This window comes from Chamaea fasciata, unplaced genomic scaffold, assembly GCF_029207755.1.
Source record: "Chamaea fasciata isolate MVZ Bird 193981 ecotype frontalis unplaced genomic scaffold, bChaFas1.0.hap1 SCAF_7, whole genome shotgun sequence".
In the NCBI taxonomy this organism is placed as follows: domain Eukaryota; kingdom Metazoa; phylum Chordata; class Aves; order Passeriformes; family Sylviidae; genus Chamaea; species Chamaea fasciata.
Window position 1 is genome coordinate 26,545,090 of NW_027094092.1, and position 14,835 is coordinate 26,559,924.

Sequence of the window (14,835 nt, forward strand, 5' to 3'; positions counted from 1 at the left end):
ACCTCTGTGAAAGCAATATGGTGAAATAACTCACTGTTCACACCACACAACGACCTGCAGCTGCTAATTCACCTTTACTGCACTTGAAGCAATGCAGTGTCTAAATGCTGGTTGAATAGATGGATGAAATGTGTGTCTTACTACAATGGAAAATGGGAGAGCAAGTGATACAGGTCTGAAACAAAATACACTAATTGTTTATATTAACTAGGGTAATGTTCTACCTCAGTAGTTCTGAAATTAAACAGCTGCAAGCATAATTGTGCACAGAAATAAAACTGGTTTATAGCTTCACTTGTTGCAGGGTGGGGGTGATGAGAAAGGAAAACAGGAAGTCCCAATATAAAACTACTACTAGCGTTACATGTAGAGTGCTGAAAGGTCTAGAACAGCATTCTACAATGTGACTTACAGTTAATTGCTGTGAGTTAAAACAGGCAAGGGCATCAGCCAGGTATTTTTTTCCTTGCAACAGAAGTCTTTCTCTGTTCTGGAACAAGTTTCGTTAATTAGAACTGACTCAGTTCCAATCAGTATTTGACATGGTCATTTCTCCATTTGGCTCTACAAAAGCTTTGATAGCTGTCATAACTCCAAGGCAGCAAAGGAGCCTAACACTGAGCAATTGAAAGGTTTCTAAATGTACTAGTGATCACAAAAAAGAAACGTTGACTTACTTAAATACCTCCCACGATGGTAAGATTTTTTTTAATAGCAATGCTAGCTCCATACTTTTCAATAATTGTTCTACCATCTCTTCTTACACATTGTTTTTAAATAGAAGAACACTGATAAACGCATGTTAAATGAGAGAATCAGCATCTCTGAGCACAGATACTTTCAGTTAAAAACCTGTAAAACCAAAATGCCACCACTGCACAGTATTGCCAAGTGTGTACATATTGATGTTAGACCACTCCTTTGGTGAATGCAAAAGGGGAATCTGCTAACTGCTCATCTGTTCTGTTGATGTCTCATGCACAGCAAAGTTCTAGGGGGAAAAAAAAAAAAAGCTAGTACTTCAAATGGGATTTAGGTATGAAGTAGAAGAAGGTAAAATTTAGAACAAGTGTGGGAGTTATTCACTATTCAGTTGCATGTCCTAATGTGTGGAATCTATTAGTATGAAGTTAAATAGATTTCTGACTATACAAGGCCTTGCATCATGGTAAGATGTAAGTGTTCTTAAAACGCCTCCCTGGTTATGCCTTGCAAAACAAAGTAGTCTCATAAACATGGTCAGCTGTCAGCTACTTCTGTCAGAGGCTAGTAGGTTTTTTATTAAATAATAGCCGGAATGGGGATTCTTAAGTACAACAGATTCCCTGTTAAATAATGAATCGCATCCATCCCTTGAATAAGGAGCTGATTAGTGTCCCCTAAAACACTCTTCTTCTAGGTATTACTATGTAAGAACTGAAATAAGATGGCAACATGGTCAAGGAAATAAATGCCTCTCTGAGTATCTCACAAAAGAACCACTTATTGCTAATCGTAATTATGGGTGTAATGTTGAAGTGCAGCTGTTACCAACAACTGACAGACTCAAGTAGCTAAATGAGGGCTTTCAGTGATGTCTCAGTACTACTTAATAAAATGACAACAGTTACACCAAATAAATTTGAACTGATATTTTGAAAATAATTTACTAAAATATACAAGTACATTTTCCTTTTCAGTATAAGTTACATAATTGCATACATTTTCAGCTCTTTCTAGGTGCATTTGGTAATAAGGCAGCAGCAGTGGGCTGACAACTAAAACCTTCAGCATTGCTCTGTACACAAGGAGTCAGTGCAAGGATATTATATTTTCTAGCAATATACATTTTTACCGAATACACTGAAGATGAACCTAATTTTTATTTGATACAGCTCAAGCAAAAGTGGACTGTAGTGCAATTCTTGCTTATGGGAAAAGAAAGCCTGTAGAGTAAAATAGAAATGAAGGATGCTCAAACCACAATTTGTTTACTGGAAGCTGTTAATAAAACATTTAACTTAACCATAACTATTTGTGCTTCATTAAAAAAAAAAAAAGAAAACAAAACAAACTTACACAGATTATAAACTAAAACCTCATTTGTAAAAGTTCTTCTCTGCAGAACAGTGCTTACTGCAAGACATCCAGTGCTTTGGTGGTAGAACTTCCATGTGCTATCATGGAAAGCTGTTTCCAGAAGAAATAATCCTCTTACAAATCAACAGCCAGCTTCCTGACAAAAGGGAACTGGCAACTTTGAAATGCTTGTTCCCTTTCTCTGTGAAAGAACAAGCCCTGACAAAGGAGAACATGTACTGTGTTAAAAGCTATTGTGGCACAAAAATCAAAACTGGCCCCTGGGCAGGTTCATCGGTTCAATACCTATATTCTCTAGTTCAAGTTTATTCAATGTGGTCTTAACAGGCTGTTTCGGACTACTAGAAGAGGAGTACTCTGATCATTTCCTTCATCAGTCTTGGTTCAAGTCAGTGAAGCAGATGCTCCTAGTCCAAGTCTTCTTACTGGTAATATACAGGGTCAGAAGAGTGATCATGCAAACTTCTTCTTTGTAGCTGTAAATCGTTCCATATACTACACAGAAAACAAAAAAAATCTAAGATATTTTCAGAAATTAATAGAAGACTTATTACTACTAAAAGCAGCTGAGCTTCTGCTCTCAGACTCAAAAACATTTTGTATCTAAAGCATATTTTAATATCCCAGGCATAACTATTAGAGCTTTAATTTCAAACCAAGACACCCCCAAAAATTACTGGCATTTGCTGCAATCCAGATTAATGGTCAAATCTCCAGTGTTAAGGACGAACTAATAATAAATACTTAAAGAATGCTATAAAATTCAAAGCATAACCTATTTTTTGTCACATCAAAGTGAAGACACACTTGTCATTATTAGCTACCCTTCAAAAGATATTGATGAAAGAACACTGACCCTGAATTCTACAAGGAAGTTATCTTTGAAAAACTCCTGGAGTTGTTTTCAGAGGTTAGTTATGAATCCAGCAGCAATGACACCACCAATGGACTATTTGGTGCTTTTATTCACCATCATAAATGCTTAGTGTTCTGAGTAAGGACTTCGCCAGTTTCTTTTTTTAAAAAAACAAAAAAACCCAAAACAAAACGCAAACCTTGTCATAACCTTCCAGTTCTCTGAGTTTCTTGATTTCAAAGAGGTTGCCTTCTACTGCAAGCAGTGAGATCTGGGAATCACTGAGGATACTCTGAGGCAGCATGCTGAGTTCTAGACAGTTTTCTTCCAAACGCAAGACTTTGAGGCGTGGACAGTGGGAGATCTGCACTGAGATCTGGGAAATCTTGTGGAAATAAAAAGAAAAGAGAAATGGGATTAAAATGGTAGTGATCAATAATTATTAAGTGATCTGTTTCTGACTTATACAGAACAACTACCCTATTGTAAATATAAACTACATTAATACTAAGTACTTAAAAACAATGCATAACAAATGATCAAAAATCAAAATAACTTCTTTTATTTCGTGATGACAAGCAACCTACACATCTGTTTATCATATTCCTACTCAAGAACTGTTCAAATAATTTTCTGCATGACTAAATTCAGGATTTTTTTAGTTAATTAAATCAGGCAGTTGGATGTACTGGAACACAAATTCTAGTTATGATTCCTCATTTGTGTTGTGTCCAGGAGATGTTTTTTAGCTATAAAGTTTTGATGGTCTCATCTCCTGTTCCATGGCTGTACTAAGTCCAAGATAAACCGTGTCCTAAATCTACATTTCCACAACATCTCAGTCACCAGACCTGATTCTGATTCAAATTGAGTTCGATAGCCTGCAGTTCTCCCACAGTGTCGGGGACATTTTGGATCTGGTTTTTTGAAAGATCTACCACATCCAAATGGCGAAGACCAGACAGTTGTGTAGGCACAGTCCGAAGCTGGTTTCCAGAAAGGCTCAGGGTTTTGAGAGCAGAAAGCTGTCCAAATGCAGCTGGTAGCTGCCTCAAGTGATTGCCATTCAGGTGTAGTGTTTCCAGTTTTTTCAGTTTACACAGCTCCTCAGGTAAAGCAGCTAAAGAAAAATGACAGAAAAAACATCTGACCTAAAGAGCAGTAAACATTCATACCCATTTAATTCAAATAAGCTTCTGCAGAGAGAACAGTGCTATATTAAGTAATTTCTCACTGAATTCCTCCCCAGTTTCCAGTGAAGGCACAGATCCCAGCACAGAAACTAAAGCCCACAGACAACATGTGCTTTTTAACCATCATCCATAAATGTATTATAAATAATCAGCAGACAAGGCAGACCTTCAAATCATGGTCTGAAATCACTGTTCAGAAGATTTTAGCCTGCCAGTTATAGTCCTTACTAATGTTTTGCCAGCATGTTCTATGACACTTGAAAATTCACAGCTTCACCTATGCCCTTTAAAGGTATTACTCAGCTTATAGAAGTAAGTTAGGAAATAATTCATAGTGTGTCATACCAGTGTACAAACATCACCAGGTAAGGTCTGCTGGCATCCATTCATCCCTCTTTCCACCTACACATGTATAAGCTCTAACACTCCTGAGCTGCACTATGGAGTCAGCGAGGTTTGTAAATTATCTTTGTTTTTTTTCCAAAAAGGCAGATAATACATACTTAGTGCATAAAACCCCTAGTTTCTACATTGTGATTTTTCCATAATGATGGATGTTTGTTTAACAGAAATAGTAACAACAGCTGAATGGCCAGCAACATTGTCTACATGTAAGCTTCATTACCTGTTCTCTAGGCAAGTACTAAACCATCTGGCACTGTTAAATGCTCATGGTCAGGTTAAGTCACAGCACAAAATCTCTAAGGGTTAAAGTATTAGTGTCACTGTAAATTTGATAATATGCTAAGTGGCAACTAGTTTTGTAGAATTTATGATTTAGAGGTTTTTATCCTGTACATGAATTCCAAAGATTTCAGTTTAGCTGACTAAACTCCCCATTTACATCTAGTGAGAGTTAAATAATTAAATTTAGTTTTTGATCGAGAAAATGAGTTATTATTTTAAAAATCAGTGGAGATATTAATTAGCAGGCATACTCAGTTTGTTGTTGTTTAGAGCAAGGCTCTTCAAAAAGGAAAATTTTCCAATGAGAGGTGGCAAGAGCTCTATTTTGTTGTTCGACAAGTCTATTGTCCTTAAGTTGCTTGTTAGCTTCTGCAGATCTTCAGGAAACTATTGGGAGGAAAAAGACACAGCATTTAATGAGTTGATACAAATTTGAATGTTCAAGTCATACAGTTAAAATTTTACTTGTCTCACTGTTACATACTGTCATACGTATCACAAAGTCCAACCACCACAGTGTGATTAGCAAATTTGTTTAGCACATATTTTTTAAAATATTTTTTCATCTGGGGAGGTGAAAGGAGGTATAAAGAAAACACTAACATCTACATGGAGTAGTTTTTCATCCAAATAAGTAAAATTAAAACACTACGTTTTCATCCTCTTATGTACTTCTATTAAACATGCCTATCATTTAAAATACTCTATAGCCAGTTAATAACTCTATATTTTAGCAGAGTATGATGTGAAAATTTTTCTCTTGCTTTCCTTTTTAAATAATTATGTATACCATAGTCATTATTCTAATTTACATCTTGTACCACTTTGGTAGTGAGTACTGAGTCCTGGAACTCAGGTGAATAAAAGAAAAAACTGACAATCACCATCAAGGAATCCTGGTGAATAAGTCAGTGGTTTTGATCCTCCTTTGGCTTGACAGCGAGAAAGTGAAGAGAGGAGGTAGGACAGTGGAAGAAGGTATGTGAGAAAAGGCTTGGAAAATTACTGCAATATAGAGTTATTTTTTGCTATCCTGTGAATTGCTCCTTGACATATGGTTCCAGGACATTCTGTGTTTTTCTGCAGTTGAGTCTAAATTAAAGTAATTTCCAATATAATAAACTTTTAGGATGCTTGCTGCCAGCCCAATGAAGAACCTGTACAGATTATTCATATGTCTACAATTAAATAGAGCATAAGTACCTAAATGTGACAAATTGTGAAGTATCTTTCTAAGTTACAATACGGTTATAAAATTTATATTGTGCCCCTCAAGTCTACAGCCATTTTCTAAAAGCACATCATCATAACTAGTATTTCTTGAACATATCTTGAACGTATATGCACGGTAAAGCATAGGCTCATAAGCATACAAGTGCCCTGACAGATCAATCCGCAATCAGAAGACAAGGCAAACAAAAATGGAAAAAAAAAAAATCCATGACTACTTATAAAAAAATACATGTATGCAAGTGCATTACGATAACAAGAGGGAATTTCTCTCCGAAAGTGTCAGTCATACAAACAAACAGCCATGTTTCCTCCCGCAGTACATTACCTCAGTAAGTCCCTTTCCTGTTAGCTGAAACACACCAGTTTTCTGCGCTGTCTCCAGGTGGGCTTTTAGTGCACTATTTCCCATCCTCACAGTTCCCTGTCAAGCACACTGAGTCCGAGTGATAGTTTTAGCCAGTTTTACTCCGTGCTAGAGATCATGCGATCCAAAGTCTCTGTGATAAAGCAAATGTAAGAAGTCACCTTATGTGCACTGTCCCCAACACTACAAGCATTCTGACACACTGAACCATTTCACTGCTGTGTTTTCATCTCCCTCATAACTAAAATCTGTATGTCTAAAGGCTTACTTAAGTTTACTTAGATTAGGGTGTCTTGCTCATAGCAGTTTGATTACTGAAACTGCAATAAGCACAGTTAAAACTAAGTGGGAAAACTGCACATTTTCCATAGTTCGCCTCTTTCGAGGCCCCGCAGCATAAGGAGACTCCACGGAGACGGGATGTGATTTCTGTGGCATTCACCAGCGCTGGCCTGCCGACACTGCTACTGTTTGATTTGCTTTTTTTGAGACCTTTACTCTATTTAGAAAACTGACTCCTCTGCCGCGCCTATTAGCAGACACACGACACCCACCTCCGTAACCCCAGTGGGGTTTAATCCCCGGGCGCACGGGTCACAGGCCCGGGATTAGTGCTGGGTTCGCAGCCGGGCGGTGGGGAATGAAGCCTGGGACTGCACGTAAGCAGCCGCGAAGGGGAGCCCGACGGGAGATGCGCTCCGTGCCGCCGCGGGCCCCCTGGCAAGGGGCGAGGCCAGCACCGACCCACGGCAGGCCGCGGTCCCCCCGCCCCAACCCCGCCCGGCCGCTTCGGCCCCGACCCCCGCACTGCCCGGCCCGCCCCGGCCCAACCAACCTGTCCGGGCGCCGGTGGCAGACGCTCCGCGGCGGCGGAGCCCCGGCCCGTCCCCCGCGCTCCGCCCTTCCAGAACCGCCGCTCCGGCAGCGCCCGCCCGGAACCGGACGCGTGTCAGCGCCGTTCCTGCCACGCCCGCCATGGCGGCCCCGAGACGCTCCCGGGCCCGGCGGGACAGCGGGATCCCGCCCCAGGGGGCCGCCAGGCCCCGGCCCCGGCCCCGGCCCCGGCCCTACGGGGTGGGAGAGCCCGGGCTCCACGGCAATCCCGAGCTGGAGTGCAGCCCGTGGCTCAGCGTGGAGAGCGATGAGGAGCAGGGCGGCAGCGCGCCCTGGCCCGGGCAGCCCGGGGAGCGCTCGGCGGCGGCCGCGCTGCTGGAGCGGTGCGTGGCGGCGGGCACCGTGAGCCAGGTACCGCCCGGGGGCGGCGGGCAGCGCGCCGCGCGGCAGCGTCACCTTCGCGTGGTTCTCGGGAACTGTGCTGTGCTGCGGAGCGCGGGAGAGGAACGACGTTAAACTGTTAAAAGCCATTATGGAGCATTTGTTCCGTACGTTCTTGCTGCTGATTGCATCTTTCCTGTTGTCTTAATTTCAAAGGAGACCTTGGATTTAACTTGCAGGAGAACGCCGTGCTTTGCGAAATTCTCAGAGATGGAAGAAATGGTAAACATGGAAGCTGAAATCAATGAGGTACAGCCTTTGCTATTGTCAGTGTACACTCAACGCTTCGATTCCTGGAGGTAATACAGGCCCCCGATGAATTATCAGACTGCCACATGCCATATTGTTTCATGTTTTGAGGGGTTCGTTAACAGTTCAGCTGTTTAACAGTCGGCACTTTTTTCCCCAGTGGACTGAGTTGTGATAAAAAATCCAAAACTGTGAAACAAAAGTCTAAGGTATAAGTAGAAGGATTCAGCAGGCAGAGGGATGCAGCTTTGACTGAAGTGTTACCTGAAGTTTTTTGAAGAAAATGCACAATAAAGAAGAATTCGTAGTTGACTTCAGTACACAAAAATGTGTCTCTTTGTAGGCAGTTTTGTTGTTTAGCAGGTGGTAACCTCAGACATTGCATACTGCCTTAATTGGCTGTTGCCTTTTATTTTATAATATTGGTTCAGACACTACATAGACTATGAAACTGCTTTGTAAGAGACGGAAGTATGAGAGACATGGGTTTGAAGGGCAAACTATTCAGTGATGAAGAAATTGGCAGGAGAAGAGCACTGGACACAGCAGAAGGATGGTATGCCATCCAGAGGGACAGGGCAAGCTTGAGAAGTAGGCTTGCGAGAACCTCATGAGGCTCAACAAGACCAAATGTGAGGTCCTGCACCTGGGTCAGGGCAATCCTAGACACGACGGGGAGATTACCTCATTGGGAGCAGCACTGTGGAGAAGGACTTGGGGTTTCTTGTGGATGAAAAGTTGGACATGACCTGGCAATGTGCAGTCACAGCCTAGGGCTGCCTCAAAAACAGTGTGGCCAACAGGGCCAGGGAGGGGATTCTCCTCTTCTGCCCTTGTGAGACCCCACCTGGAGTGCTGTGTCCAGGTCTGGGATCCTCAGGACAGGAAAGCAGTGAACCTGTTGGAGCACTTCCAGAGGAGGGCCATTAATATGATCCAAGGGCTGCATGACTTCTCCTACAGAAACAGACTGAAAGAGCAGGGATTGTTCAGCAGCCATCCAGTACTTAAAGGGGACTTAAAAAAAGAGGGAGAGTGACTTTTCCCACGAACAGGTAATACTAGGACAAGGGGGAATGGTTTTAAACTGAAAGAGATTAGATTAGGTATTAGGGAAAAAAATCTTTACTGTGAGGATGGTGAGACACTGGAAAAGGTTGCCTAGAGAAGCTGTGGATGCTCCATCCCTGAAAGTGTTCAGGGCCAGGTTAGAGGGGCTCTGAGCAACCTGGTCTAGTGGGTGATATCCCTGCCCATTGGCAGGGGCTTGGAAGTAGATGATTTTTAAGGGCCCTTTCAACCCAAGCCATTCTATTATAAGTTTTGTGTCTTAGGAATGAATTACAGGATCTGTCTTTCCTAGCACAAATTCCCAGATTATTTTGGTTGGTCTTGTTTAAACAGTCTTTTTTTTTTTTTTTTTTTTTTTTTTTTTTTTTTTTTTTTTTTTTTTATTGACCAAAAAAGCTCCACCTAGCAGTAGAAACTCTCCAGGGAGCAGGGTAACATGTTCTTGTGCTGATCCTCACTCTTTCACACATGTGCTCTCCCTATGCTTCCACTTTCTCCCTTTCAACTTCCTCCTCCACCCCAAGAGAGTCAACGTCTGGATAAGAATGTTAGAATGTATTTTCATTTGATGTTATTATTGTTATAGATAAAACTGAAAACTGAAATGATGCAGTTGGAAAATGAGACAGCTGACATTACTCACCATTTTTACTTAGGTAAGTGCAATAGTACCATAGAAAAACTAAGAGTCTTAAGTTAGCAGGAGATTAATGTTTCATCTGAGTACATGACACTTCTAGAAGTTATTGCAGCAGTCATCTCTAAATAACTTGTTAGAGGTGGTAGGTGTTTTACTAACACCTTAAGCATGGTTCCATACTATTTGAACTTGCACTCTCTATTGTCTCATGGAAGCTCCATGTGTAACTCATTCTCCAAAACAGTGTGGGAGGTGTGGTCAGCTCCCCAGGGTCAGTGGATCATCAGTTCTGAGATCATCAGCAGCTGTTGGCCTGCATGTGGTACTCTGCTTCTTTTCCAGAAACTCAGTGTACTTCTGTTGCATCTCTATCCCCCTAAACTTATTACATTTTTAATTTAGCACTTGGGGGGAGCATGTACATTGATTTCTTTGCACTTTCACTGCACCCTTTGTCCACTACGATTTTATGTGTGCTTAAAAACATTCTAGCTTGTACTGTTGTGTTAGACTAGTGAAATCAGTTGTGATACTTCAGTGCTATGGTATAGTTGACTTCATCTCAAAGAGCATTTACTTAAAACTATAGATAATTTAAAACAATTCTATCAATCTCTAAAAAGTAGGTATTGTGACTTTGAGTGCCTGCTGACACTAAATCATATATGCTCCAACAGAAGCCATTCTGATTAATGTCTCTTGAATGTAAGCTGTCCACTGCAATTGAACAATATTTTCCTTTTTGTCTTCAGGAGAAATTTTGCTCTTGTTTTAGCAGGACAATAGGTTAAACTTTGCAAGTTTATTTTATAGGGAAAAAGTGCGAGATTTTGCAAGATATGAACAAGCACCTGGAAGCCATACTGAAAGAGAAGAGGGATCTCAGAAAGAGGTTGATCAAACACAGATGTCAAGAAAGCCTGCCTATTGAGGCTACTTTTCACAAGTAGGCACACAGAAAATAATTGTTCTTGTTTGCATGAGTCCCAATTAATTTGAACTAACAGACAGTAAAAATCATGTTTTCAATTATTTTTCCACTGATAAAAATAGACATAAAAAATGGTAGCAGAACCTCAGCTAAAAGCTGGTAGTTTACTCATTGATAAATTCATGGAAAGGTAGTGATACATATTTTATGAGTATTTACTTAGATAATTGGTCTTTTCTTTAGAAGTCTAAAGAACAAGTTGTCAAGTATTGTTTTAAACAAATGTGCTACATGCTGGATTTGTTATGCTTCTCCCAAGCAGGACTTGTTACTTTAGCACTGAGTGTCTTCCTTCCACTGTTGCTTGCTTAGAACTAAGCATGAATGATGCCCAGACATGCATAGTGCATGCTTTAAGAGTATAGTCCTTCTTCTTACAGTCTAAAAATCTAGCCCAGGTACTGAAGGAGTGCGTATTCACTTCTGTAGTTCCTGCCCTGCTTGTTGCTTAGTGTCATATAAGAAGTGTAATTGCAGAAAAAATTAATTATATGGTTCGGAACTTGCATAAAGGTGGAAAAGGGGACTAAGAAAAGCAGGGCAATGGAAAAAAGAACTTATAAGTGTTAAATTCTTGTTGTTTAGCACAACTTTTGAGCTTATTTTTGGTTACAGGTGTATAGTAGAGTTGTTGGCTGAGGCTGTGACTTTCATTGAGAAGCTTGAAAGCCATTTGCAGTCTGTGAGAAGCATCCCTCAGATACCACAAATGATGAGCAATATAGTGAGTAGTGAAAGAACTGAGCCTGCTGTCTTCTCCAGCATGAAGAATGCAATGCTGTTTGCTTATTTAGGTTACTTTTATGTCCTGGTAGACTGACAGGATGTATAGAGATTAAATCCAACTCTCTTCTGTTTCAGGACACCACTTTGTCAAAGACAGAGGTGCTCATGATAGAATTGGAGGAGCTGACAGAGCAAATACTGAAATGGGAAGAACTGCAAAAGGAAGTGTATTCTAACAATGTATGCAGTACTGCTGACTTGGACTTTGGCTTGTCTTTAACCTAACAAACCAGTTTCCTTAAATAGAATAACTACTCAAAGTATTACTTTCTTAGGGTCTTCTGTGAAAACTGCAACAGAGGTGTCTTTTAATCCAACAGAGACTTCCTAGGTAGTTATATTTCTGTTATTAAGTTCTCCAACTATTTACTAAAAAGAGGACCATGAGCAGTAGCTCATAGGAAGACAGGGTATTGAGAAGCCTGTTAAGGAGTTCCTTTTTGAAATAGTTGGATAGGAGTCCCTTGGAGCCTGTATCTTCAATGGAAAATTGTTTTGATACTTTTTTTGTATTTGCTGTAGTATCTTTGTACATTTTTGCAAGCATCTTGATAAAACACTGTATTTGGTATGTCCCCATAAAACTTTAATAAAAGCACTAGATTTTAAAAGCTCAGTTACTTGCTTTTAATTTTGTTATAAAATCCTATAATTAAAATTACAGAGCAAAGTCTTAGGTCCGAACTTATGCTTCTGTAGGAGTTCCAATCAAGAAATTAAATTGGTTTTAAATTACAGTTCATTATGACTGATGTGGTTTTGTGGAAAAGCAGGAAATGGACTTGGTGATATATGGCAGGTCTACTGATTGGCAAACTATGCTTCAATGATAGTGATAAATACATTCTAAAGATTCTCTTTTTCTGTTGCTTGCCCTATTTTCAGTGTCCCACTTGGAATAAAACTCTTGTTCCATGAGTAAGATGGACAGTTTATCGGAAGCATTAATTGTTCCAGTTTGTAACCCTCGTGAAGAGATGGGTTGGTACAGTGTCACTGACAGGACATCTATAAGCCAGGATAGGTGGTTATCTTTGGAGGGTGCCCAGTGTTGTATTCAGGATATGGAGCAGACTAAAGTGGTGCAGATGTATTCCTTTCTACCGTTGTATCATTTGTTATGTGAACATCCACCTGTTGATTTCTGTTGCTGAAATAAGAGCATTTTGCTTTCACAAAGTAACCACTGGGTGGCTCAGTACCACAAAGTTCACAAGTTTATCTGCTTATTGCATATAAACTTAAAACAGAATTAAGGGAGAAATCTTTGGCTCTTTTTTGAACACACTTTATTATGACTTAATTGTATTTGTTCTCTTTTATATTTGAATTTCTCTGAGAATTTTGTTTTAATCTTTGTAACCATTCTGCAGAGTGTGATGACAAGACACCCAATTTAACAATTCTCTGGTATACTGTGTAAGCTATAGCTGATGTTCCTCAGCTGCTGCTGAGAAAAGTTAAGAGGATAGAAACAATTTTAATTAGGTTTAAGCAGAGTGCCTCTAAGTAGAATCTAAGAATATAAACTGGTGTTTGAGTCCCACAAGCATTAATGGGGTCTTTGTGTCAACACTTGCTATACGTCATTAAAGGATTTGAGTCCAAAGTCCCATGTCATTGTTTCAGATGTGGGAATGAAGGTCTTCCACACAACTGCAGAGAACCTGACATTTTTAATGAAAATGCTTTGTACGTCCTGTGACATGGGAGAAAACAGAACAATAGGTGATCATAGGTTAGACTTGATGAGATGAGTCTCTTCCAACCTAATTGTCTCTGTGACTTTTGTGAATGAACATCCTCTACATCTATTCTAGACTTAGCCTCTCACTCTCAATGTCTTACAGTGATGATTTAGATCAGGCGCATTAAAGCTCTTGTAATTTAATCATTTCAGACCACAATGAAAACATTCGTCAGTTTGTTCATTGTAACTCTTTGAAATACGTGGTTTTGCCATATCCCAAAGAGTTGAGTGTATTTTCTTTTGCTGTATCTACTTTTGAAGATTTGACTGTGGAGTTGGTAGAGTTTATAGCTAGTTGCCATTTGCCAGTGATATGTCAATTAATTTTTTAGTGTGATTTAAAGGGAGAAGTCTATTGAAGTACGCAGTGATTCATGGCTTGTAGGTATTCATTTTAGCATCTCCGTGGTGAATGGAGTACTGGGTCCTGAGGATCTACCCCATTCTTCACTTGGGAAAACTTATGAAATGTGGTACCTTTTTCATTTAGATATAACATTTCTGGAGTTTAAGGCAAAATGTCTCATGAAAAGAACTATGCTTAAACTGTAAAAAACAGTTAACAGTCAATTTAAACAGAAGTTGTTTAAATATTAAAAATCCATGGGTCTCTAAAACTCATATATGATATTCAGATATAGCTCAGTTTATTATATTTTGAAATGCAAAACCAGGTGTCCATTTAAAAATTTGCATTGGCAAATGGAATTGTCAAAATCAAGCAGAACTTGCCTATTGAGCCTAACATCTTTTTTTTGCCAATGCTACTTGCTCTTACATCTTCCTGTAACATCAGTAGCTGACAGAGACAGTACTCTAGAAAAAATTAAAAAACTTTCCATGATTTTTGTATTACTCTACGTACAAATCTTCCAACAATGCAACAACTAGATATTGATTTCAATTAAAGTTCTTTGGAAGTTTCAGAATTTTCTTTTAGATCCTAACTACTACCCACATGAAGATTGGGTGTTTCCAAAGGAATCTAAAACACTTGAGACCTTTCCTTTAGCGCTCATAAGGATGCCTTTCCTAAATTCCTGTCGTATTAATGAGGAGGGCTTACAGTGCTCGTCCCTAGTGAGCGCTTTAAGGGCAGCACCCTCAATCGGGCTGCTGGCGTTGAGCTCTCGGGCAAAACCCGCGCTGGTTTGCTGCTGCTAAAGAGAATTTGGGGGGGGAGCGCGAAATCACCGTCTCTTTCTCCGGGGGTGCCGCTCTTCGGGGCGGATCCGCCTCAGGCGGAGAAGCGCGCTTTGGGTGCTGGAGAGCTGCGCACAGGTGCTCTGGGCAGACTTTCCCCGAAACGCCTGCTCTGCGCCCAGGGAAGTGTCCGCGCATTCCCTCCGCGGGGGCTGCCTGGGCCGGGCTCTCTGCTGCCCTGCCCTGCCCTGCCCTCCCCCGCGGGGCGGGACGGGACGGGACGGGCGGCTCCGCTCCTGCCGCTCCTCCCCGTCCCGGGCCGGGGGCGGGATGCGGGGCCGGGGCGCGGGCGGCCGCAGCTGCGGGGCGTGAGCCGAGCCATGGCCAACGTCAAGGTGGCCGTGCGGGTCCGGCCTCTGAGCAAAAGGTGCGGCGGGGCGCGGAGGGGCGCGGAGGGGCGCGGGAGGGTCTGCGGGCCGCGGCGGCGGGGGCTGATGGGGCGCTGCTGGTCCTGTCAG

General features: G+C 41.1%; 3 protein-coding genes across 3 annotated transcripts in view; 2 read left to right on the plus strand and 1 right to left on the minus strand.

Moving 5' to 3' along the window:
* Nucleotides 1-743: 743 nt before the first annotated feature.
* Nucleotides 744-7,353, minus strand: LRRC57 (leucine rich repeat containing 57). The gene is made up of 6 exons (XM_066188122.1): nt 7,248-7,353; nt 6,374-6,545; nt 5,067-5,202; nt 3,787-4,055; nt 3,135-3,320; nt 744-2,574 (listed from the first exon to the last, which is right to left on the minus strand). Exons 2-6 carry the CDS (start codon nt 6,455-6,457, stop codon nt 2,533-2,535), a joined length of 717 nt encoding a protein of 238 aa, XP_066044219.1. The 5' UTR covers nt 6,458-6,545; nt 7,248-7,353; the 3' UTR covers nt 744-2,532.
* A 27-nt stretch (nt 7,354-7,380) lies between these two features.
* Nucleotides 7,381-12,040, plus strand: HAUS2 (HAUS augmin like complex subunit 2). The gene is made up of 6 exons (XM_066188121.1): nt 7,381-7,657; nt 7,844-7,936; nt 9,594-9,663; nt 10,461-10,593; nt 11,254-11,362; nt 11,500-12,040. The coding sequence occupies exons 1-6, from the start codon at nt 7,388-7,390 to the stop codon at nt 11,647-11,649; spliced, it is 825 nt and encodes a 274-aa protein (XP_066044218.1). The 5' UTR covers nt 7,381-7,387; the 3' UTR covers nt 11,650-12,040.
* Nucleotides 12,041-14,638: 2,598 nt separating this feature from the next.
* Nucleotides 14,639-14,835, plus strand: part of STARD9 (StAR related lipid transfer domain containing 9) — a 96,905-nt gene continuing 96,708 nt past the window's right edge. Inside the window, exon 1 of the mRNA XM_066188124.1 lies at nt 14,639-14,744. Within this exon, the coding sequence (XP_066044221.1) occupies nt 14,698-14,744 (47 nt within the window). The 5' untranslated portion in view covers nt 14,639-14,697. The remainder of the gene's footprint in view (nt 14,745-14,835) is intronic.